This window comes from Rhea americana, unplaced genomic scaffold, assembly GCF_003343005.1.
Source record: "Rhea americana isolate MKP2758 unplaced genomic scaffold, rheAme1 scaffold_335, whole genome shotgun sequence".
In the NCBI taxonomy this organism is placed as follows: Eukaryota; Metazoa; Chordata; class Aves; order Rheiformes; family Rheidae; genus Rhea; species Rhea americana.
Window position 1 is genome coordinate 523,874 of NW_028186463.1, and position 26,215 is coordinate 550,088.

The 26,215-nt window shown below is 42.9% G+C and overlaps 1 protein-coding gene across 3 annotated transcripts; it reads right to left on the reverse strand.

Annotated features, from left to right (window-relative positions):
- Positions 1–863: 863 nt before the first annotated feature.
- PPME1 (protein phosphatase methylesterase 1) lies at positions 864–23,643 on the reverse strand. 3 transcript variants are annotated; one of them, XM_085311216.1, is made up of 16 exons: positions 23,475–23,643; positions 21,336–21,430; positions 16,072–16,163; positions 13,494–13,551; positions 12,868–12,919; positions 10,417–10,571; positions 9,789–9,879; positions 8,963–9,028; positions 8,066–8,201; positions 7,111–7,240; positions 6,366–6,410; positions 5,307–5,371; positions 4,209–4,276; positions 3,687–3,742; positions 2,433–2,901; positions 864–2,151 (listed from the first exon to the last, which is right to left on the reverse strand). In XM_085311216.1, coding segments are annotated over exons 1-14 (1,131 nt in total). In that variant the 5' UTR covers positions 23,552–23,643; the 3' UTR covers positions 864–2,151; positions 2,433–2,901; positions 3,687–3,741. The 3 variants fall into 3 exon arrangements, with proteins under 3 accessions (XP_085167342.1, XP_085167341.1, XP_085167340.1); XM_085311215.1 differs by lacking the exon at positions 3,687–3,742 and having other exon boundaries at positions 864–1,523; positions 23,475–23,642; XM_085311214.1 differs by lacking the exon at positions 3,687–3,742 and having other exon boundaries at positions 23,475–23,642.
- Positions 23,644–26,215: the final 2,572 nt, after the last annotated feature.

The following is a 26,215-nucleotide window of genomic DNA, read 5'->3' on the forward strand; positions in this document are numbered from 1 at the left end:
CGCGGGGGCTGGCGAAACCGATCCCGCGTCTGACTTCGGAAATAAGTAAAAAAAAGTAGAAATTTACGGAGTCAGCCCTTAAACGAGCCCGCCTCGCAAACTGCATCTTCTGCCGAGCCTTGGGGTCTGCCGTTGTGGAAGTTTCCACYGATCCGCAATCCGACAGCCAGACCCAAGGGATCGAGAGGGGTTTCTAAATATCCAGAAGCCCCAGCATGCCAACGGCACCCGTCGAGTTCAGGCAGCCTCTTCCCGTGTCGCTGCTCTTACTCAGCAACACTCAGAAGCCGAAGGCTCTGAAAAACCGCAGGGAAAAGCCGGGAATTGAGGGGGAGATTGTTGAGATTTCCCAATTTCAAATGAGTCAGAAAAGAGCATTTCTTGCCTCTGCAGTCACCACGACTGCCAGCCTGCGCTACCTTTTACCGAAGGACAATTCCTCTCTGCCTGTAGCTCCTTCCTCCCCRAAAAGGGAGGAGAAATTGCCGCAGGAGCGTTAGTGTTTCGGGGGGAAGCGCAGACTCCCCCGGGCGCGCAGAATCCCCCCCGGAGCAGGCGGGATCCTCGCTCTGCCGCCGCATCCGTCCGGGGCCGAGCGCCCGGCGTGGAGCAACGCCGCGGCGCATCCGCTCCCTCGCTCGCGTCCCAAACRCGAACAGCGAACGCGAAGCAGCGGGTTCTGCCCCGCTTTCCGGGGAGTCCGAAATTTCAGAGGGCTCGRAAGCCGCAGAAGCGAACGAGAGCGGAAACCCCACCGGCGCGCACACGCGCGACGCCGCAGCCTCCGAGCCGCTCCGGCGCCCGCGGCTCCGACAGCCGGCACGTGCCCAAGGACCCCGCAGAATAAGACTCGGGAGCCACGCTCTGCTCGTTTAGTTTCTAATGATTTAGCCACAGGAGCGATCTGGGAAGGACCGAGGATCTTGCCAGTCTCCAGGATGCATCTGGACAAAGTCGTGCTTCTCCAGAATTTAATTTCAGAACTCGGCCGCTGCAGACCGTTTTAATCGKCTCGCAGCTAAAACCGGGATGGACGTTATCAAGGTCACAGTAAACTAATACAATAATTAACACGGTGACTTACGGAGAAAAAAACGCCAGGAGCCACAAACTGCTCTTTCAACACCGGCGTGCCAACAGCCTACGGGCCAGGGGCAAGCGGCGCTCTCTGSAATTGGGCTTTCCTATTTCCAGTTCAGGCGGCTCCTGCCCCAGTGCGTCAGCGAAGGGACACAGAGCGAGGCCCCAGCTTGCTGCGCCCAGGCCTCACCCGCGAGCGAAGCGGAAGAGAACAGCAGCTCTCTGTCGGGATAAATCCCCGCGGTCAGCTGGCCTTCWGCAGCTCTTCACGGCGCTCCCTCTTCCCCCACCTGCACCTCCCAAACGCAAAGCGGTCGTTATGGCTCTTGGCACCGGACGTATTTACAGCCACCCACTGCAGCTCCCGCGACCAGGCCAGCAGCAGACCTATGCTTCAGCAAAGCAGCGTTGAAACACCGCTTTCATCATACAGCACGAGCGCGCTACGGATGCAAGGCAAGAAAAAAAAAATTCAGAAGACCAGCAACATAGAGAGGAAAACAGCTCCAAAACGTGTCTGCTCTTATGCTCGGGAGTGAGGGGGTTTTGGGGGGTCTTTTTTTGTTGTTGTTTTTTTTTTAAGGAGAAGTGAAACCAATCTGACAAACCGCCTAGGGACAAACCCTGAAGAACAGCTCTCTGTGTAACTACTGCTTTTACATGGAAACACGGCAGGCAGGCAGCAAAACGTCTAGGAAGCATCAGTGAAGAGTCAAGGAAGTGTCTTTCCTCCAGTACCGGGGAGGAGCATTACCCAGTAAGCAGTTGCCTACAACCCTGTGCCAACATTAGCAGGACTGACTCCARGCTCTTCCAATATTGTATCTGCTGCACGTTTTTGCATCTTTTCATCCAAAAGGTGCTGGTCTCCGCTCAGTTGAGTGTAGCAGCAACAAGAAGGGAAGCACAAACCCACTCCGGAGGCAGGGAACGGCCAAATAGGCAAAGGGCCTGTTGATCACATTGTTACCGCTGCTCTTGGGTCTTCCCCRTGACCGCGGGCCAGAGTCCCCTGCCTGTTACACGCCTGCAGTGGACTGAGTTACTGAGGCTATGTGTCTCACTGAGAACCTGAAACAAATGTTGTTTCAGAGGCAATGTTTCAGAGGCAACAAATGTTGTTGAGAGGCTGCAAGACTCTCTGAAATGGAGCTCCCAGWCCCCCCTCCCACCTTTCTGCTTCACACTCCTGTCCAAATTTGAACAGGAAAGTAGCATCTGGGCTCTTCCCACAGCTTAACCCTTAAGGCTGGCCTTGGTGAGATGAACCCTGAGCTCCCAATGAAGCCAATTCCTTGTCTGCTTTGGAGGAAAGAAATATATATATTAAAAAAAAAAAAAACAAAACAAACCTAAGGGGCATTTCAAAGACGATTAGGCGATTCCATGGAGAAATCCTGAAGCCTTTGGATTTGCTGCAATGCCCTCTGTGGATCTGGACTTCCAACAGCCCCTTTGCAGTTGGGTCCAAAAAAGCCTGAGAATTCACGGAGATTGGTATGACTGACTACTCGGGATTTCAGGAGGTCTTTCCTTGCGGCAGCAGAGAGGATCCTGCTTCCACAGGTCTGGAGAGCTTTGCATGATCTTCAACATAAGCTGCTTCCCAGCAAGGAAGTCCCTAACCATTTACACATCCTGGAGAACTAGTTCTAGGGGATGAATCTCACACCAACTTCTCATTGCTGCTGAACTGGAGAGATGAAAGGATATGGATACATCACAGTGGCCTCTGGTGCAGTTTATTTACAATGGGACTCAGTGCTGAAGAACACCGGGGTATTAACGAGAACACCAGGGTATTAACAAGCAGGAAACACACTAGGAGGGAAAAAAGAGAGAGGAGAAAACGTCATACATTAAAATTCAAGTATTCTCTGCAAATATTTGATGCTCTAGCACCCTAAAGTTAAATATCCAAAGTAAATGAAATCTATCATGTAGGTTAAAATCAACATTGCTGCACTCAGCTGTAACTTGTAAGATACRTAACAGTAGGAAGCACAAAAGCTTTTTATATCAGACAGTATGGCTAGCAAGCCACCTCAGTTCCTCCAGGCCTTCTGTTTTAAAGCTGCTGTTGCTGCAACCATAAGAGCAGAAGCAACAGGCTAGCTGTCTTTAAAGACTTGCAGCAATAGCACAGGTTGCCAAATACCCAGTAGGGATTTGAAATTATAACACAGTACAGTCTTTTGGTCTTCTCCCTTCCCTCATCATTTACATATCTTCCTACACTATATCCTTTCATTGGATTTAAAATATGCACTCCTGACTGCACTGTTTCACCCCCAAGTGCATAGCATAAAGGGGAAAAAGAGAGAAACAGATCACTCAGCAATACCCTTTCTAGTATTGCCAGTCCTATAATTACGCATTTTAGGGCTTACAATTTCTGTCAAAGGAATTCTTAAGTAAAAGCAGCGAGATTTTTCAGGGCTGCTGAGGAAACATGCTTGGTTTACTCTACCACTCACCTGAAAGATGACTCTAAAATAGATCAATACCTTCTAAGCACTGGTTTAGTTATTGCCTTTAGGGCAATATGGTACTGTAACTGAGACTGCAGGAGCCTTTTCAGTCAACCTTGTAACTCTATCACTCACCACCTACTCTCATTGCTGTATGGCTGACTGCAGAGGCCTGGCTGCTGTAGTTCATTCTGATAAGAAAACACAGGAGGTAAGTATAAAGTCTGCAAGATGAAGCACACAGCTTTATCTTTCTAATTTCACTGATATTTCTTGGCCAAAGAAATATGGTGCAAATTGCTTCCAAGATACAGGGACTTGACTATTTAAATAAATACTATTCAAACTAAGTAACAGAAAGCTTGCAATTTTGCCTTCCAGGAGGTTATAAAGAAATCAGCCAGGTATGATCTGCTTCTCTCCTTCCTTCCATGGAAGGAGATTTTATTAACACAAATTAATATGTGAAAAGTTTAGACTGAACACAAACATCAAATACACTACAGGCTATGATTTAAAGCTGTTTGTTTACACGCTGCTTTCAGCATTACGCCAAAACTCCAAGCTACCTCCCACACTGAGAGCCACAAATTCACACAGTAAGAGCAAGAACTCCATTTCAAGGACTGCACAGTTCTAGCACCCACAGAGACTTACCACTGGAATCCACCGATGGGCTCTGTAAACCTGTGACGGATCAGGAACGTCGCAACAGCTTCAGCAACCTGAGAAAGGCAAAACTGATCAGAATTTAAAGGGACATGAAGACAACAAGAAATTCGGCCAGTTATCAAAGGCTGCGCAATGGCAGCAACAGTACCTCTCCTCAGGACCCACCAYGCAGTGGTCAAGTTTGTTTCTTTAAAACTAGAAGCTGTATGTTACAGTACCATAAAGTAACTACACACTTCCACCATTACTCTGACACTCACCACACAATCAAGAGCTGGAAAAACTTTTTGCTATCTCTTGCAGTACTTTTAAAATAATGTCTAAATTTAGTAGGTAAAAAGGTCAGGCTGAATCACTATTAAGTTATTCTTATAAAGAATAACCCAATACAGTAAGCTGACAGTAATAATACTATTTACAATTTATAATATAAAGAAAAATAATTTAAGAGCTCACTATGTTTAGATAACAATCCCTATTTCACATTGGTAAACTGAAGCACAAAGAGATTGAGTTTTACATTCATGGCAGTCAGCATGGAACAAAACCAGGTGTTTCCAACCACAGTCTCCATTTGTGTATCACATTTCTGTGTCTCTCTAGACACTAAGCTCAGCAATATATGCAACTACTGCTGCTCTGACTGTCTGTAAACCACTCCAGGCACATTTGTTTCATATTTGGAAAATGTGAGCCACCCAACTTGGCAAAATACAGACCAACTCCAAAAGCTGCAGCTTAACACTAGAGGGAGTGGAAAATTTGAAGAGAAAAGGCAGGGAGGATAAATCAGCCCACATTCCATCTGATAAGCTAGTTACATCACTACCAGCTTGCGTGTTAAATCTATAACCAAGCCAAGCCCCACGTCTCAAGTTACATAGGCACGTTGCATCTCAGCCCAGGCTTTCAAGCTCGCTTAAAAAATATGATTTAACCCAAGCTGCTTTGTGAATAGCCAGTTACGATATTGCCAAAAGAGTCCTTGAAGTATAATCGCAGCTTCAGAAGTGGTAGAACTCTTCAGCACCTAAGCTGTGAAAACCGTGACCTATCTAGCCTCACTGCCGCAGTGGAGCTCACCTTGTCTGGAGCATCTTCATGGACCGCATGGCCACATTGCGGGAGGACTTGCATCTGAAACTTCCCTGCAGATGAAAAGAGTCACCGGAGCAGCTTTTTAAGTGGTCTTGATTTCTATCAGCAATAGTTTAGGCAGGTAATTTTTGTGAATATGGGGGACATCTACTCTAAGACTAAATAGTAGGACTAAAGACACCAAACCCTTAAAAGCACTCTGAATTTATGAACTCTTCTAAAAAGGATCTCTCATTCTCTACAAACAAACCAYGGTTTGTTTGTAAAAATCTCTCYTCCCCTGGTGAAGAGGGATTAAGGAAGACAGATGCATTTCAGGCAAACTCCACAATACACACGTCAGACAGTTCAAACAGAAAGCAAGAATTGTCTGCTTAATTCATTTTCCCCAGCTGTACTTAGAGTAGGTTCCTGGGAGCCAAAATGAAGCAAAATCTTTTAGAACTTCTTGTGAGAAGGTGATAGGTGAGACCATCTTTCAGAGTTGAGACTACTATCAGATCTACCTTAACATGATGACTATCCTACTACCCATGTTACTTCCCAGTACCGATTGCTCTGGAAATTTGTGAAACCAGAAGGAAAAATGCATCCATGGAGATGCTTAATCTTTATTTGATGCCTGCCAGAAATAACAGGAAACCAGATGGTTTTGGATGGTCCCAAATGTTCTAGCTAGGAGCAACAGCAATGACATTAAAAAGGGAAAAACAGATTAGAAAGAAATCCTCACAATCATCCTGATCCCCCAAGATAAGTGTGGCAGCCCCATTACTGGAAACATTTAACACYAGACTGAACAAAAACCATGGCAACAGCTCTGCACAAGTACTAATTAGACCCTTCCTTCTCAACTTTTCCATCTCTTCTACAACCACAGACAGTCAGGAATCACTTTGGAATGGACTAAATTCTTTAATGCACATTTGTTTTAATACAGACTGCACCTGGTAAGAGACCATTCCAGCTGTCTCTCGTTCAGGTACCCATGGCAACAAGCTATCATCCAAAAAGAGCATTACAGTAACAATATTAAATATTTACCTTGCATYTGTCCAATTGTTAGATCTTTATCCAGTCTGTCAACACCTACACTCAAATAAACAGAGGTATTGGTGAAAAGCCAGAGAGAATATGACTGTCAAAGCAGAGCTTTACTAGAGATTTTGAAAGAGACATCTGGTGTGAAAAATGTAAAAGAAACATCATCTCTGATACCCGCTAGGATGCTTCACTGATGCATTTCAGGAGAGTAGAGTGACCGGAAAGATTCTAGTCAAAAATGTAAAAAACATATCCTTCCCTACAAGTGAAAAGGGTATTTAGCTTGGTTAAGCTCTGTATTCCCTATCAGGGCCCCAAAAGAGCCTATAGCTGGCTGTAGAACAGTGACACTGACTTTTGGGTGTAAGTTCAAATACAGCCTACATCTGTAGGAAAAGGTAACAGTAGTGGAGGCTGAAGAGCAGCTTGAAAGGGTCCTGTTTGTTCAGCGCCATCTCAGCCATACAATAAAAACACCTGTCCAACAGCAGCAATACACAGTATGTCATTATATGCTATTTTGATATCAGAGGCTCTGATCTAATTCCAAATCTGCATGGAAAAAAAAATCAAATGAACTGGTTTATGGTATTTCAAGATACATAGGAAAACCAGGATGGAAGAGATGGTCTGCTATTCTCAGTGCAAAACAATAGCCAAATGCCAACCCTATTTTCTAACAAACAGATGAAACACCACTGAAGCGAAGAGCCATTGAACAGACAAAACTGGAAGAGATACCTACCAGCTAAAAGCAACAGYTTTGGAGTTGGACAGCTTAGGAAGAGGTTAGATAAACCCCTGAACCAACCATCCCAGTACTTTTCTGTTTTCGCCAACTCAATTCGCCACGTGTATAGGTGCTCTTTCTTCGTCTGCCGGAAACGGAAAGAGCTCTGCATTAGAAATCAGTAAAACAGCTCAAGCAAAATGAACTCTCGGTGCCACAGTTTTTTTAAAAAAATACTGGCTCCCTCTGGTGGATTACACTCCCAGCAGACAATTCTTCTTGCTTCTAAATTTCTCTTCCACGTGACAGTTTCTCTCCGTATCACAGCCAAAGCACAGAAGTAGGGAGCAAGAAAAGCGGCAGCAGCAGCAGCTACAAACAGCCCTGCARTTTTCAGGGCTCTCAATTTATCCTTTTTTTTTTTACTAGCAGAGATAGCTCATGAATAGTCAGAATATTCAGACCCGGCTCTCCGCAAGGCCTGGACGACATGGAAACACAAGGCGCCAAGTTGGCTACAACTATTTCCCCTGAGTACTTCAGACTCCTAGGCTGCAACCRGCTGTATGACCTCCTGAATGCTAATGAGTCTTTGTAATGAGCAAAATACCACCAAGGCTCAGAGAAGAGCATTCTTCCTTCAGGACAGAAGTCTCATTTCAGGCCATATGCACTAAATCTGTAAACATTYGAGAAAAGAAAACTAAACACACATGCTAACACACACTTTAAATTGATCATTCAAGATGGAATCAATAGCGCAAGACCATAAAGAAAATAATAGCCCCAGAATAATATTTCAGGTCACTGGAGTTGCTCCCATTTATATTGGATACATATATATATATATATATTTATATCTAAATTTATATCTAAATCCATGATTTAGATAAATGCTAGCTACTTTTCCTGCATGGGAGTTTCATGCAAAGMCACAAATGAATTGAAAATACAACAAGAAACTCCCTACCTCTGTRTCATCTTCTTTCTTCCTTTTGTTGACAGAGCCTCCCCCTTCATCATCATCATCATCTTCCTCCTCTTCCTCTTCAATAATGCCCTCCACTATGGCTTTAGGACATTCAGGACTGGCAGCTCCTTCACACCTGTGAAAATAAAACTAGAAACCGATTCCTTCCAAAACAAAACAAAAAAAAAAGCATGTTTTAACCTCGAGCAGTCAGCAATTTCTCAGATACTGGCTGAGAAAAATCCCCCCTGCCAAGTGCAAGAGTGGCTGTGCGTTAAAGACGCAGATAGGACTAGCCACAGGACAGAGTGCTTGTGCAGCAAACATACCCCAGTGCAAATGTGAGGGTCAACAGCTACTTAAAGGAAGAGGAGGAGGTCAAGTAAGCAGCAGCTTCTCTTTACAAAGTATGAGACACATCTGTAAAGGCTCCAGATGTGTCAAGGATTGCAACAGCACAGGCAGGTCATTTTGATCTGCTCGCCCCCCCCAACTCACCATGGACCACTCCTAAAACGCAACGGACAGTTAAGCAGTTCCTAGTAAGAAGTGAAAGATACCCAGAAGGCCAACATCTCTGAAGTGACCTCAGACTAATATCTATTTCCTTAATGTATATAAAAAGGCAGCCAAAACAAGGAATAACACAACCAACAGCAGTTAACTTTTTAAAACATAGGTCTTGGTGGAGTCCTCTGCCCCAGTGAAATTTTGGTCAGTTTTTCTCAGAGTGCCATAACTATGCTTCAGTGGTGCTGTGGATATCACCTGTGACCAAATGACACCTGCATCTGCTAGAAAAAATATTCACTTTCAGGTACCTTTATGTTTTGTCATATGGGTATTGTAAAACATACAAGAATATTTGAAGAATAGTTCAAAGAAAAAACAACCTACTGTTTGACTTGACCGACCATAGAAACTCTTGCAGATTCAAGATTTCTTATTTGTCCACTTTTTACACTAGAAAAAAAATAGAAGAAAGGCAGAAATAGTTACAAAATGGAAGTAAAACAGGTACATTTTTAAGTAACTAGCAGGCCCAGAAATTGGAGCAAAAACCCTTTACAGTTCACAATTTCCCCAAACCATCCCCAAATCATCTGTTCTCAGAAGTCATTCTGAATACAGATACATGGCTCACACTACGTGATGACTTATTTGAATCCTCTAAGTCATTGTGACTTGTGTATTTCATTACAGGGGAGAACCGCTGACAAGAAAAAGTGAAATAAGGTTATACCCACTTCATTGTTGACGCAGGAAGAGGGAAAAACTATGCTGGTATTCAGAAATGGAACTAGACTTTCTGCTCTCCAATCTACAAACCTAACCACAACGTCTTGTCTTTTCAAACTCAACTGCTGAAGGTGTAATTTCTTCTGCATGAGAATTAGCAAGTCCCATTTCTTACAGATAGAAAAGAACTGTGAGACATTCCAAACAGATGGGACATTTACAAGGAGGTTGTAATTAAGACCAGTGAAGCTTCCTCTTAGTTAAAGCTCTCAGAGGCTCCTTCTCCATTACCTAACCAACTCTCCCAGAAAATGAATTATCCTCAAGACCTCTCTCTCTCCTTGTCAGATCAGCCAAGGAATTGGTAATGATAGTTGGGGAAGTGAGCTGGGAGAAAACAGATAAATCATATACACCTTGTTTCCCTCACAAGTCCGGCTAAAAAGGAAAGTGATTTTAGAGAGTACCTAAGCCCATGCATTACCTCCACTCAATTGCATTCTCAAGCGACTTGAATGTTTTGGGACGACTCCTTAAGAAGTTCTGCATGCTGTTCAGTGCATCCATGGCTGTACCTAAAAATAAAATATTTTTACTTTACGACATCTGATAAATTGGCTTGGCCCTTTAAATGGGACTGGCTACCAGAGAATACCCTGAGAGAGCTGGGGCTCACTGGGGATTTAAGGCAGTTGAGAAGAGTACAGTCCTAAGTCTTCTAGTCATACCTGCTCCTATATTAGAAAATTAGTATCTGAATGTTCTACTAGTTCAAATAGTAAGAAAAAGCAGTAAACTTTCATCAACATCATGCATTATTCAAAAAAAAAGGAAAAAGAAAAAGAAAAAGAAAATAGCACTCCTCCATCACCCCTCCCCGCTAACAAGAAAGTACTGCAAGTAAATTAATGGTAAAAAAGCAGAGCCCACCTGGGAAAAGCAAACGGAGGGATCACACTAGAAAGACTATTTTATGCAGGTAACATCTGTTAAGACGACGGAATTGGAACTGGTTTAACAACCGAGCAAAATTCTCTGTACTCAGGGATTTGGGGATAATCAAAAACAGATCAGTATGAAAGACAACCATATCCAAGGGTACACACACTTACCTTCCACTACATCTATCATGCACAAACCCAGTAAACTTGGCACCAAATTTGCCGCCGCTGTGTGCACTGCAATGGCACCACCCATGCTGTGCCCAATCAGCATGATAGGGGGAGGGAGGTCCCCATACAGAGCTTCAACCACGTTTCCAACATCTCTGCCAAATTGAGAGAAACACACAGTCGGCATTTCTACCTTGATACGTTTCTGAAGCAGACTTGCAAAATGGGAAGAGAAACTGCAGATCCAAGCCAGATGTCCTGCTCCAAATTGTCTGCTCACTCCCTCCATCCCAGTGCTAATGATCCCACCCCACACATTTGCCTTCAGTCTTCTCCATCTAGTACAAGAGAGACATGGAGCTACTGGARAGAGTCCAGCGTAGGGCTACAAAGATGATCCGAGGGCTGGAGCACCTGCCCTATGAGGAAAGGCTGCRAGAGCTGGGCTTGTTTAGCCTGGAGGAGAGAAGACTGAGGGGGGATCTTATTAATATGTATAAGTACCTGAAGGGAGAGTGTCAAGGAGATGGGGACAAACTCTTTTCAGYTGTCCCATGTGACAGGACAAGAGGCAATGGGCAGAAACTGAAGCACAGGAAGTTCTGCCTGAAGGTGAGGGGGAATTTCTTCCCTGTGAGAGTGATGGAGCACTGGACCAGGTTGCCCAGAGAGGTGGTGGAGTCTCCTCTGGAGATCTTCAAGGCTCGCCTGGATGCAACCCTGTCTACCATGCTCTAGGTGCCCCTGSTTGAGCAGGGAGGTTGGACTAGATGATCTCCAGAGGTTCCTTCCAACATTACTGATTCTATGACTTAACCCAGAAGTAACTGTGACCAGTGTATTTGCTTACATACCAATACTGGAAATCACTCAAGCCAATGGTTTCCTGAACAAACACCTAAGTTCCCTTTCTATTAACAGAAAATGCTCATTAACAAGAACAAAAATAACTGAAGAGAACATTTTACATTGACATCAGTTGGTGGGAGATTTAAGGTGACAGAACTGGCAAATCCTCTTGCATGGAAGTGTAGATTAAGGAATTAGCAGTTTTGAAAGGAGAAGTCTTTTCCAATTAAAGAGAGGAAAATAACCAAGCCCTATTGACCAAGACAGAGATTAACAACATCAAACACAAACAACAAGATTCAGACTCTCTCTGAAGCATAGCTACTACAGGGCAAGGARCAATTTCCCTGGCTTTTCCGTAAGGCACCCACCTCCAGGTTCTTATACACAAGTTGTCACTGCAACATGTGAATGCTGGCTCACACCAGTCACAAAAAAACTAAGCAACAGCAGAGCTAAGGCCTGAACTCTACTGAAGACCACAACAATTTGAGACTCAAAGACATCAAAAGTGGCTTTCCTGACAAAACATTCACAGGAACTGAAAAACCTGATGGCACTGCACCTAGTAAATGGAAAAGTTAAAAGGAAGGTTGCCTAGTTTGTTTGCTCAGCCAAAAAGAAAATGACTCAAAGATTTAATAAAATCTGAAAAACAGCTATAATTTAATGCTCTAATACAAAGGCTGATTAGAATAACTTTCAAGCTCATTGCTAGGAGGACAGAAAGGCTTAAAACAAAAGGCAACTTGTTTTCACCCATGCTAGGGCTTCTCCAGATCTAAAAAAAAAAACCTGATTATTTTATACGGCATCTCCTCAGRACACTAACACATCAGGAGCTGACAAGCTGTAAGTGGTAGCAATAAGGTATGCAATGGAAGTCAGAATACATTTCACACATGGCCTCCCCACAAYAAACCAAGTGGATTTGTTCATATGAAGGTTACAAAGTCCTTCATGACTTAATTGTTCATAGGAAGGAGTCTCTTTGCACTAAGTGTGGACATAATCTAATGGGCTTAGTAATATGTATTTGCTTTTCTTACAGCTTGTCAAGAGGGGGATTTGCATCCCAAAGCAGATCATTACAGTCCGGAAAAGCAGCTCCCTCCATGCTTGAAAGTCTCAGTCTGTGACCGATTCTTGGGGATGCCTCCAGTCAAGGTGAGCATGCTCTCCATGTTCACTCAAGGAGCAGAGGAAGAGCTAAAGCAATGATTTCAAGTTAAAATGTCCAAGTCAGTTATGTCTGAGGAAATCTTTCCCCTTCTATTAGGGAATCTCTAGTACATGTTTTAGAATGTTGCTGGTTTAGTGTTCACTGCAATAAAGCCACTGATCTTTAAACTGGGTTTAAACCTGAGGACATGTACAGAACAAGTCCAGTTTGGAACCTGACTCAGCTGGTAGAGATTTCAAGTACATTTCAAACCATCCCAAAATGGAAGGAAGGCAAGAGGTAACCAGCAGAAGGATGTGAAATGAAACTATTTCCCATCTCCCTCACACGAGGTTGCATGTCTTCTGGTATTTCAGTCAAGAAAACAAAACAAGGATTTGTGAAAAGTGAAATACTGAAGAGAAAGTAAGTTTTCTTACTTTGACATAGTTTCTGCAGAAAGATCTTCAGGATTCCTAACTTTTGTTTCTCCTAAAAACAATAAAAAGGTTAATTTCACATAAACTGAAAACCTTCAGACCCCTTAGGCTTTACAGCAGGAACTGTACAAAGCTTTTTGGCACAGTCATTAAGAAAGAGCCTACTTCTGTTGAATATTTAAGAAATCCAGAATTAATGGAAACAGTTGGTACTGTATCACATTATAACTTGGGGGCAAGAAATGCTCTGAAAGTCCACTCCACATTTGCAATGTATGTTAACGCTCCTATTTCTATAGTAGAGACTGCCTGTAGCCTATGAAAACATGAAGGAGGGAGTTGCTGTCAATATATAGGAAGGATTAAGCCCACTGCCTCACACAAAGGCACAAGGAGTCTCAGCCTTTCTGACGTGAGGTTAGATAGCTGTGGAAATCTAGAAGCCACTTTTCCATTCATGTTTTTGAATAAAAATAAGGATGCTTTAAGGATGTTTTCTTAGCCTCTGAATTCAGCCATTTTGGGAGGGATTCATTGCATCTCCTTTAGTTCAACTGCAAATATATATAAAAAAATATATAGGTATACTTATGCGATTTTAATCTTTTCTTTTTTTTCTTACTTACCATGGCCTCGGAGATCTAAAGCCACAATCCTACACTGAATCCTGTTAATGACTGCAGACTGCAAGAAGGGACAAAGAAATAAAATTTGTAAAGTGTCACACCTTGTCTACAAAAGGGTTACTAACACTAAGCATTCCCTGAGCCACCACCAAATGCGAGGATGGTGTAACAAGTACCCTCCACTGCTAAGAAGTGGCACAAAGCCCCACAGAAAGCGAGCAAGATATTCTGTATAAACTACCTATAGTTACCTATTTATAATTAACTAAAGCTTCATCCTTTCTACCACTGTTCAACGCCATCTTCAAGGACATTTATTTCATGGGGCATGAGATATTCCRTATTTTTCCTAGGATAATGAATTCAAGCTCTGTAGCACCTCTGAAAAACCAAAGGGCAGCAGTAGGATTGCACAGATGCTGAAATAACGCCCTCCCCCTTCCCAAAGCCCCACGTATTCCAAAATTAGCCTTGGCTATACAGCAGACATGAAGATGAAGCAGCTGCTTTGCAGCACACATTCAATTTGCTCGCATAGAACAGAATTTTACAGTAATGCCCAAATGTACCAAATTGATTAGTACAAAGGGGTGGGGGGAACAGGGGAGGAATCTTTTTAAAGCAACACCAGGCTGATGTACAATTACGCCTCTTTATTTGTTCCTGACAGCTCAATTTACATAACTTATTTCAGGCATCACAGTGATGAAGTGGCATTCTTTGCTGAAAGGGAGACTTTTGTGTTAGGGAATCATCGATTATTCAAATAACGGCCCTGCAAGAACGGGGGAATTTGTTGAGAGATTCTTAATAGAAACACCTACATAACCAGCAGAAATCTGAAAATTACCCATGAAAATGCCTCATGTTTTGGCTCTTCAGCTATTCAGCTCCTAAATGACTGTAGTAATTGCTGTCCCAGCTACTGAATCTAGAAGTTAATATTTTAAGACCTGTTAAAGTCTTGAAACCTCCATTTGTAGTAAGGGGCTTATATAGCTAAGGAATAATCCACCTAGTCAGATGAATAGTCTGCTGCTAAAAAACAAACCATTGTAGAAGAGAGTAAAGAACGAGAATCAGTAACATGATGTGACAGAACGGGAAGCTTTCCAACGCCCTGAGTTTTACCCAAACTCAAATATTTCGGGTAAGAGAAGTACATCATCCAAGAAGCTACCAGGCCAACAGGCAAAAGAAGAARGCAGCCCCCTGCTCCTGCAGACTATTATTGCATTTATAGAAACTTACTCTCAGTGCCTTCCCATTTGAGTTTTGGGGTCTTTAAGCTCTGGTTCATTCCAAATATTTACCACTTGACTGCTTGGGACAAACTTATTTCAGAACACAAACAAGAAATAATTTGATACTAGCTATGCAAAGGGATGAGCTAATTCTTGTAGCAATTTCTTTCTCTAGATGCACAGTCAGGTGCAAGACATCAATGTATCTGAATCTCGTACATGATTTAACTTTGTTAACTGCTAACAGTAGCATAAAAAGCCAGTTCCTGTTAGGTCTAGTGTTATAACTGTAGTCACTTCACTATATTCCATAAACTATGCCTAGATCCTGAAGCGTAGAAATGGTATTGGCTTTGCTGTTGGGACTAGAGCTCTAGAGAGGGTGGGAGCGTCTTGCAGAAAGCCTGTCCGTTCACTCAGGAAAGCGTGACTTGATATTTGTGCCTCTGTCTGATTAAAAGCAATGACCTTTCCTACAGCTATTTAAGGCACTTGCCTACCATAACAATAAACACTAGACTAGCAGAGAAAACAAGATCCATCCATTTTGGTAACTAATGATCTACAAGAAAACATGTACAGAATTTAGTAAGATAGACATAAGACAAACTTCAACATTTCCAGGAGCCCTGTATCTGCAATAGTTTCTGCATAAACTGAAGTTGTACATGCAAATGAACTGGGTTAGGTGTCAAACTACAATTCAACACCAAAATTACAGCCCAGTTAGCAAAGAATTGTTCTAACATGTTTCATTTTTGAGTAGTAGGATCACTCAATAGCAGTCACTAAAAGCAGTTGGTTGTAACTCCTTCTTGTCACTCATTTGAATCTCCACTTAAAGGCTAACTGGTCTAAAGACCATTGACWCATCACTTCATGTTTCTGAGAGCTGCTTAGGCAGCAAATGAGATTTCTAGGTTAGTCAAACAAGACCTCAATCATGCAAAGATGATACTGTTGTGATGAGATAAAGCTGTTGAACTTTCACCAGTAGTCATGGCAAAGCAGACTTGAGAAAAATACGGATCTGCTGTGATGGGCAATGACTTGGTACTTCATTAAAACATGCAAGTTATGTGGCAGACATAGGTTTGGACACTGCTGCTAACTAAATCCTAGACAATAAACCTTTGGATGTGCTTTGCCTATTTAATAATATGCACTGACAGTGAAATACGTACAAGACGAGTCAGGTGCGCACCAGGAATTTATAAGACATCGTTTTCTGAACTGGATTTTCTGTGCTTAACAYGGTTGAATGGTTATTTGTCTTCCATGCTTGAAAGATAGTATCTGCATACATATACACTATAAATCAGCAGCTTACTTACAGTAAAAACAGCCCAGGAAAGAGCAGAATGGCCTCCACCATGTAACAACAGCAAGACAGGCCCCTCCAATCCACTTTTGTAAATTCGAAAAGTGTATGAACAGTTAAGAACATTTCATAAAGTTATCTGAAATAAGTTATTGAGTTTAACATATTCTGGAGACTCCAACACGCTCAATAGTATTTCATTTCTACCGCTGCCTAAACAAGGCCTCATTTCTGCCTCTGATCAAGCAGTACATGCAAGTATAACCTGAGCAAAAYAACCCGCTTTAACTTTCAAAAGTTAATCTTCCCACCACCCAGGTCTCCCCCTCCTTGCCACCTCTGCATCTTCTGCCGCACCCATTTTTCTCTGTGCACAACAATGAATCAAAWGACTATGGGAAAAATCAAAGCATTACCAACACACACTTTGAAGCACACAGTTTTGACTCACATGAATTTTCTTATTACATCCAAGAAAACATGTCAGACAAACCTGTAAYCAAAATTTTTAGGGCAATACAATTACTCTCTTGAATATACACTGGTAAAGAAGCTTGACTAAGGTACATGATGTCACCTTACAGTATAGAGACATGGAAAAATGAGTTAAACTATCACTAGTAACAGTGTCACTTAGGGAAAGGCAGGGAACCAGGAGTCAGAACATGTGTTYGCTTCCCATAGCTGTGACCAAGAGATCGGACAAGTCACTTCACCCCCTTCCACTGTTCTTGTGCTCTCAGAGTGCCTCATCTATTGAAATTATAATCTCTTCAGAACAGGAATTCTCCTTTCAACCGCAGACAAATGCGTTCCTCTAAATCTAACTATGCTACCTGAGGTTATCGACCAAGATGTCCCCTTTTCTGCTCAATACTGCAGTGACCTATGGAGCTGCTAGTTGTGAACAGTTCAGGCAGGTGCTCTCTGAAGTATTTCAGCTACAGTAAGCTGTGTCAGTTCATAGAGTTCAATCAGCTGGAGTTTGTTCGCACAAGGAGATCTCATGGAGCTGTAACATTACAGAGGGAACTAACTCCACTCCTTAATTCAGCTGTTTCCAAGGTACACATCTGTCTAATACCTATCATGTGGGAAYTTAAACTGCTACGAAAGACAGGCCAGGAAGGTGAGGGGCTGAGTTGCTCTTCATGCAAGAGAACAACTGGAATGTATTAAGCTTTGCCTAGGGGTGGATGAAGAGCAAGTCGAGAGCTTATGGGTAAGGACTAAAGGGCAGGTTAACGGGCCACCTGATCAGGAAGAGGAAGTCAGTGAGGCCTTCTACAGACAGCTGGAAGTAGCCTCAAGATCACAGACCCAAGTTCTCATGGGGGACTTCAACCACCCTGATATTTTCTGGAAGGACAACACAGCTTGGCACACAGAGTCCAGGAGGCTCCTACAGAGCACTGATGATCACTTTTCGACAGAGGTGGTGGAAGAGCGCCAACAAGGAGAGGTGTGCTGCTGGACTTTGTACTAACAAGCAAAGAAGGACTGGTTGGAGATGTGAAGGTTGGGGGCAGCCTTGGGTGCAGTGACCATGAGGATCCTGTGTGGAGGAAGCAAGCCAATAAGGAAGGTCATCACCCTGGACTTCAGGAGAGCAAACTCTGGCCTCTTCAGGGACCTGCTTGGATGAATTCCAGGTTAAGGCCCTAAAAGGAAGGAGGTAGTCCAAGAAAGCTGGTTGCTACGCAAGCTTCACTTCCTCCAARCTCAAGATCGGTGCATCCCTATGAGTAAGGAGTCCAGCAAAGGGGGCAGGAAACCTGCATGGATGAGCAAGGAGCTCCTGGCAAAACTCAAACAGAAGAAGGAGGTACACAGAATGTGGAAAAGGGGACAAGCCACTTGGGAGGAATATAGGAACACCRTCAGAGTATACCGGGATGCRATGAGGAAGGCTAAGACCCATTTGGAATTGAACCTGGCAAGGGATGTCAAGGACAACAAGAAGGGCTTCTTCAAATACATTGGCAGCAAAAGCAAGACTAGGAAAAACGTGGGCCCRCTGCTCAATGGGGTGGGAGCCCTAGWGACGAAGGATACACRGAAGGCAGAGTTACTGAATGCCTTCTTTGCTTCAGGCTTTACTGCTATGGCCAGATGCTAAACACCTTCTATGATAGAATGACTGGTTGGGGAGGTGAGGAGAGAGCAGTGGATGTTGTCTATCTTGACTTCAGAAAAGCCTTCAACAGTCTCCCATAACATTCTCATAGATAAGCTCAGGAAGTATAGGTTAGATGAGCAGACAGTGAGGTAGATTGAGAACTGGCTGAAAGGCAGAGCTCAGAGGGTCATCATCAGTGGCGTGGAGTCCAGTTGGAGGCCTGTAGCTACTGGTGTCCCCCCAGGGGTCAGTCCTGGGTCCAGTCTTGTTCAACTTATTCATCAGTGACCTGAATGAAGGGACAAAGTGCCTCCTCAGCAGGTTTGCTGACGACAGAGAACTGGAAGTGGCTGATACACCAGAAGGCTGTGCTGCCATTCAGAGACCTTGACAGTCTGGAGAGCTGACAAACAGGAACCTCATGAAGTTCAAAGGCAAGTCCTGCACTTATGGAGGAATAACTCTATACACCAGTACAGGCTGGGGGCTGWCCTGCTGGAAAGCAGCTCTGTGGAGAAGGACCTTGGAGTTCTKGTGGGCAACAAGTTGACTGTGAGTCAGCAACGTTCCCTTGTGCCATGAAGGCCAGTGGGTTTCATCAGAAGGAACGTTGCCAGCAGGTCGAGGGAGGTGATCCTGCYCCTCTACTCAGCCCTGGTAAGGCCACATTTGGAGTGCTGTGTCCAGTTCTGGGCTCCCCAGTACAAGAGAGACATGGAGCTACTGGAGAGAGTCCAGCATAGGGCTACAAAGATGATGAGGGGATTGGAGCCTCTCCCTTACGAGGAACGGCTGCGAGAGCTGGGCCTGTTCAGCCTGGGGAAGAGAAGACTGAGGGGGGATCTTATCAGTGTCTACAAGTACCTGAAGGGAGGGTGGGAAGAGGATGGGGCCAGACTCTTCAGTGGTGCCCAGCAACAGGACAAGAGGCAATGGGCACAAACTGAACCACAAGAAGTTCCACTTGAATATAAGGAAGAACTTCTTTCCTGTGAGAGTGACAGAGCACTGGACCAGGTTGCCCAGAGAGGTTRTGGACTCTCCTTCTCTGAAGATATTCAAAACCACGACATGATCCTGTTTAACACGCTCTAAGTGACTCTGCTTGAGCAGGCAGATTGGACTAGATGATCTCCAGAGGTTCCTTCCAACCTCAACCATTCTATGATTCTGTTAAAGGTGACRAGGTACAGCTGTAACATGATAAATCCCAAAGAACTAAGACTTKCTTAAACTTAAGATGCTTCTGCACATCATGTATCCAAAAAGGTCCGTTATGTTTTTTATGTCATTTAAGAAGCCTCGCAGGTGCACATGACAGGTTGCAAAAGCAAACAAGGTATAAATCATGAAAAATTCACAGGATCAACTGGACAAGTACTGTTACTGAGAGCAGAGAACAATGACAAGCTGAGTGAAACAACCAGGAGAGAGAATTTTTCTCTTTTTAAAGCATCACATGCTACTAGCATTACAGAAGTAAGTCGAAATTTGGGCTTGAAGTAGTTTGAAATTTACTTTTCTTAATGGTCGAGCTAGGATATGCATGCTTAAAAATTATCCAAGTATTTAAACTAAAAGGTTGTGTAATTTAAACATAAACAGGAAAAACTGTTTCATTTCGCAATTAAGTATGACAAGAATTTTTATAAATGCTTCTTCGCTTGTCTGCAACACACTTCAGGAAGAGCTTTGAAGATATTTACACAAGTCAGTGAATTAAAAAACTGAGGTGTAGAGCTGTTTAGCAAAGTTCACACAGAAAGAGATGACTGACAGAGCCAGAAACGGAACCCTGGTTCYTCATCCCTGATCCTGCACAGCAGCTTCCTTCATGAGGGCTGCCAGAAAGACCACCACCAAGGCAGTGAACGGCTTAGGCGGTATGTTTGAAAGGGGGACAGATTTACTCCCTGGCTTCTTGGGCAGTCCAGAGCAGATGGTAAAGCAGGTCAAAATACCCTGAAGTACCCCTCAAACCACTTTTGTCAGAGCTCTAGGCAGAGGCAGAGCTGATGGGAAGTCTTATCTCAGTACCACAGCTCATGCTCAACAAATGGCCTGGATAACAACAGCAGCTAGTAGGTGTAAGCAGCATGTGAAGAGAAAACACAAAGCCATATTAAGGTATTTGCACATCAAAGAGGACAGCAGCCATCACTGGATTAAACAGTACCTGGAAGACTTATAGAAAGATTTGCAAAGTGCAATCAGCTTCAAAAGAAACATTAATGAAGCATGAAAATTTATAATGTGGGGAGAAGACTTTGGGGTGGGAACAACAGCAGTTAAAACCTGGTTTGACATTGCCAGAAGTCTCCCTGCTGGCATCACCACCTCTGCCTGGACCAGAGAAACCTCCCTGTCTGCACTCCAGCGAGTGGACTGACAACACCCATACTACAAGCATGTGCATGTCACTTTGTGGAGCACATTCTCACCTGCACGTGTTTCAGCTGACTAGAGGGAGCAGCACGGTATGTGTAATGCCGGAGCACCCGCAGCTCCCACTGGAGGTGTAGGCAAGCAGGGGATCCCACACTCCTAGAAGAGGGTGCATGGGTTCGCGCTTGTGCTTAGAGGTGCACATGACCGTGAGCATGTTTGTGTGTGTGAYGTGCATGCAGAAATAGAACTTCTTGGGATTAGTCATAGAGGGGTGTTTAAAGATATGCAGGAGTTTTATTAACTCTTTAAGTGTTTAGTGTTGCAGTTTACCTGATGTATGGCAGATATTGATCCTGAACATATAGTTCATAGACTGCTAGTTAATTGTCATTAATAAAATCAATAAACACCTTTAACCTTGATTTGGTTTAAAACTAATGAACTAAGGAGTTTTTCCTTGCAAAATGTATTATTCAGCTGGTGGTAACACTTGCTTAAATTAACATTTAATAGAGTAAGAAAGCAATACCAGGAATCAACCTTACTAGGTATCTCTACCTACTATAACATCTTATCTGTCAGCTTAGCAGATGCAGCTTTGATCACTGAAACTAATCTATGCAAAAGAAAAAATATTGGGGGAGGGATGATAGAAAGAGAAGAAATACACGAAAGAGTATTGCTGAAGCAAATCCCAGTAAACTCTAAACACACATGATACTACCCCAGTCACTGAGAACAAGAAAAGTTCAATATGGAAAAAAAGGATATATCCTTGCCAGTTTCATTTTCTACCACAACATCTTCCATAGATTCAAAATACTGGTTCCAAAGTACTGGGGAAAAATCACGTTTTCTTCCAGGGCTGTAAGACAAAAAATGTCAGTAAGAAAAAGGTATTTTAAAGTCTTTCATTTAAATTGACATATAGTGGTCATTGCATACATTTAGCACAACGAGGCAATGTTACAAAATAGTTTAGGACTGGAAGCAAATGAAACATAAAGGAAATTCCCTCTGGACTACAACACTAGAAATTTCACATTCAGTAAGGGAATACCCTCCCTGTTCTGTTTTAAACAGTGTTGTTCCTATTGGGGGCATCATAAAGATGTACAGGAAAAGTAGTGGAGGTACAAAGAGAAGAATATTTTCTTGTAAATCAATAACAAGAAAGACTGAAAAACGGTAATTTTGATTACAGAGACCTAATGTAAGATCAGCAGACTGGATAAAATCAAAGGTGTAGCTAGCCTGGTATCTCAGCCTGTCACAGCACTCATACCATAGGTCGGCCAAGGAAGAAGAATAAAAACGGGGCAAGCATGCAGCGGTGCTTTCCCACTATAACCTCCCAGCTTGCAACGACCCACCGACCAGGGGCTTACAAAGCCAGAAGTGGAATCTTTTTATTCAACAGCCCTGTACTATCCTTAAAGCAAGCCTGACGCCGATATGACTGGGAGCATTTCCRTGTCTGGAATGCAGGAAGTCATCCTGAATTTATGACTCAGCCCATGAATCACAATTTAAAAAAACCACATCCCTCACATCCCTCTCAGAAGTCACCTTGACACCACACGTTTGAAAAGTAAAGTGTCAGCTATTTACTGTACTGAAGCTTACTACTAATCTAGGATATAAGAAATTCAGCATCTTATAATAAAAATAAAAATTAGCACTTGTTCATGAGATTACAGCTTTCCTAGAAATCTCCCCTTTAAGTAGCATCTCATTTCTGTAAGAATTATCATCCAAAAAGGAAATCAAATTGCCCCCATCATTGAGTGGCTGATAGAAAAATCATGAAGAGAAAATTAAACTGAGGTTTACGGAAGGGTGCCTTCTTAGAAACATTGTTGGAAGCAGAATAAATTAAATCCATCATATCTGAAGTCAACAGCAGCAAGTTTTAATTACAGCTCAGGTTTCCTGAAATTTATCGCAATGATTAAAATTTGAACACGTTTGTAAATAAGTTCTGGTATTTAAACTCTGAATATAGGGCAATGTCAGGACAGTGGAGAAGTACAAGGCCAAGTGAATTCTGTCTAGGATTCCACATCTGTACTGCCTCAGCTGACTATAAAGACCATGAGAACATCACCACCACAAAGATCAATAAACACTCCTCAAGCTGCCCTCCTTCCATGTTCCTAGACTTACACAGGCAAAACCACAACGACATCAAGAAATTGCCACATAATTTTATGGCTCAAAGAGACATGACAGGCGCTCAAAAGTTACGAAAGAGACCAAGTTACTTTCCCAATAATTCTTTGACTAATAAAACATCCTTTAATAAAAAAATTTCATTAGGAAGGACACTATCAGCAATTTAAGTAACAGGTAGTGAATCCAAAAGACCAAAAAAAAATTTAGGAACCTGTATACTTAAATTCAGGACCATAATGACAAGCTCATGCAACACAGATGCTGACAGAATACATTCTTGAGATTGGGATTTTCAGGTGGGGCTGCTAGAAGCTTTGCACTTATTCCAGGTAATTTCTGTAATTCCTTTAAAAGTCATAATAGAAACATTGCTCTACATTCATCAAAAAAAAAAAAAAAGGCACGTAAAGTTTGGCAAAGCACATTCTAATCACTGGAGACTCCTGGATCTCCAAACTATCTAGTTCAAACTAGGGAACTAAGGACCAGAAGCAAGATACATCTGTCACATCGTATGCCACTGATGAAAGAGCACTACGCAGAAAAATCATAAGGGTGGATGCCAGGGGAAGAGAAGGTGCTTTGGAGATTTGGAGAAGGGCCAAAACTACAGCACTGGAAAACGACCCACATTACGATGAAAGATTCGGCTTTCAGGGCTACCTGTGGAATGACAACTTGTCTGTAAGCAAGGTGGTGTGCCAATCTGCTTTGCATCTAATAACTGCTTCTACCTGCAATGGTTTCCTCCATGCTGAGACAAGCCTGTAGGGCACCTTGAGACACTGATGGCCTTGTAGAAGTCTTTCATCCAGCCTGCAAGCCACCGGTCTGCAGAGCCATCAGGTATAATCCTTTATAAGACATATATACAAGGCATCTTCCCAAAGTGCTTGGCTCGGGCCACCCAACAGGCAGAAGAGTCAGGTTGTTACAGCTCCCTAACTTATCCTTATCTTCTCCTACCAAGGGAATCAGGGTCCCAGTTTCCACAATCAACAGGTACAGCATCTTTCTGCATAAATTGACACCTCCCTGCCGGTGCTCTGCAGACGCAGCGAATGATACCTCAACAGAGGCAGCAAAACCAGGCCTGCTTTTCCCAGGAGCACATTTCCAAAACGTGAACCATAGGCTTTATTCCTCATATGCAAAGAGACTCATCTCCTCTTCATAATAAGGCTAACTGCTGCTGCAGACTCTTGACAGGTGCATATCACTGCAATAAACGATGCCTTAAATTAACCATTCCTCTGGTACTAATTTCCAGATGTATCTAGCACCTTAGGGAACACAATTCCCYATAAAGTAATGGGTGAATGTAGAAGACTGGACATTACATAATCTAGGACTCTCAAAGGTGCCCAGTTGTAAACTAAWTTTTTTTTAAACATCAGTCAAAAGGTGCAGCTGGGCCCTCTCCTCATATCCCCATTACTAATGAAAGGCTCTGCAATCAGAATTTTCCTGATGACTCAGTTGATGCAAAAATCTGTTTCTCAGGCTTTTATTCACTCAGTAAGGCTAAAAGGGTAGTGCTTAATTTTGGCAGTGACATAATCAAGCTAAATTCAAGCCCAGCATACAGGATGAGTAACTGCACCATTTTAACAGGCTTTTTGCACATTAATTCTTCTGGGGGAAACAATCAGCACAGAATATTAAGAGCAGGCATGGGTGTAGGGGGTGAAAGACCTTCTCAGAAGAAATTCTCCTCAATTGAAGAAGTTCCTCCAAAATTCTCTGCTTCCTTAAAGAAACAGAAAAGAACAAAGAAAGTAGCTTTTCAATTTTGTAGAAACAAAACTATTCCCCCCAATATTTCTAGATTAAGAACATAAAACATCCACCCCCTGAATGTTATAAATTCWCTTCTGTGGGTTCCCAGACTCCAGTATTGTTCTTGTCAAGCTTCAATTAAATGAGGTGTCACACACCTACATAAACCCAGAAAATATTAATCCCTTCCACACTCTCATCTTAATCTCATTTTCTGATTTTAAAAAAATCACATTCAAACCTTCATCTCTCAAAGGGTACTGCAGATCAAGAACAGACCAATATGACACACACAAAAACGACAAGCCATCATACTGGCAAGAACCAAGTATACCTGCATAGGTGTCCAAGTATTCAAGGAAAAGATAAGCAACATTTGTCAAGATGCCTAAGTAACATCTTGCTAGGAAAAAAGAAAAAAAAAAAAGGCACTCCCACTGCAGTTAAGATCCAGAAAAGCAACTAATGTTGATCTTGATAAGCAAGAACTTACTAGGAATTACAGCGAACTCGTATTATCGATAACGCTTCAAGCTACCTCACGACTGTCTATCTTCTAGGGCCACAAGAACTGACGTAATGAGAGAGAGCAAAGGTCCACGCAGTTCTGCAACCTCTCACCAGGAGATCCCAGAGGAGCGAGTGAGAAAGGCTGCAAGCAGGCAACAGCGTACGATCRGCCTCCAACTTCTCGCTATAATCCGGATGGGGATCTCCCAAGGCTGCAGCCTCAGCACCGGGTTACGCTAATGGAGAGTAATTTCCATTAGCTATTCACATAAAATATGAGTCAGTTCCAGTCAGAGCTACTTCCACAACATCCGTGACAAGTGCCACAATTTAATTATCCTTTGAGCAAAAAGGAGTACTTCTGTTTGCCTTTAAGCCCACCGTATGATAATGTTTGCCTACTCTTCTTTACAATATTAAAGACTGTATCAGCCTCTGTCACATTGCCCTTGCCTGAGCCACGTCCTTTGCAAGCCAAGAGTCCCAGTCTATCAATGGTGCCCTTGCCCGAAAGCCATGGCAGCCTCCATCACGCTCTCACTCCGTACCATTCCTGGTTCTTCTGGAGATGGAGAGAACTGCCCACAATTTGCAAAGACCAGAGAACAGAAATCATCCAAATCACCTACTACAGTCTGTTGCCTGGCGGCAGTTGACCTCATGTTAAAGAAAAAAAAAGCAAAAACAAACAAAAAAAACCACTCACTGTTCCAAGATCTATTTTCTGAGTGATAGCAGTTGAGAACCCCTAACTGTGCAGATATAGTTAGGATGTGCAGTTCACGACACTGAATTCCATCAGCCTTTTAAAATGCTGCCTTTCATTGCTGTAAAGCTTTTTTTCCGCATGTTACAGCTAGTTTTTAGGTTGAGTGTCCTGAATAATTCAACTTGATCAGCAAATATTGTCATCTCCCTAGTTGTATCCTTTCCCAGATGATCCATAAATCTGGTAAACAGCAGGATCTTACCAATAACCTCCCTTTCATTATGAGAACTGAAAGTCTGTTCTTAACTCCTTGTTTCCTAGCAGATAATTAGTTACTAACGAGGGGATGATCATCCTTCTTATCTCATGACACTTTAGACGTAAATTTTCTCACAGCAAGAAGTGGTCTTTCCTATCCATATGGAAGGGAAGSAAAACAGGCCAATCTTGAAGCAAGCTGATGACTGGTACTATGCA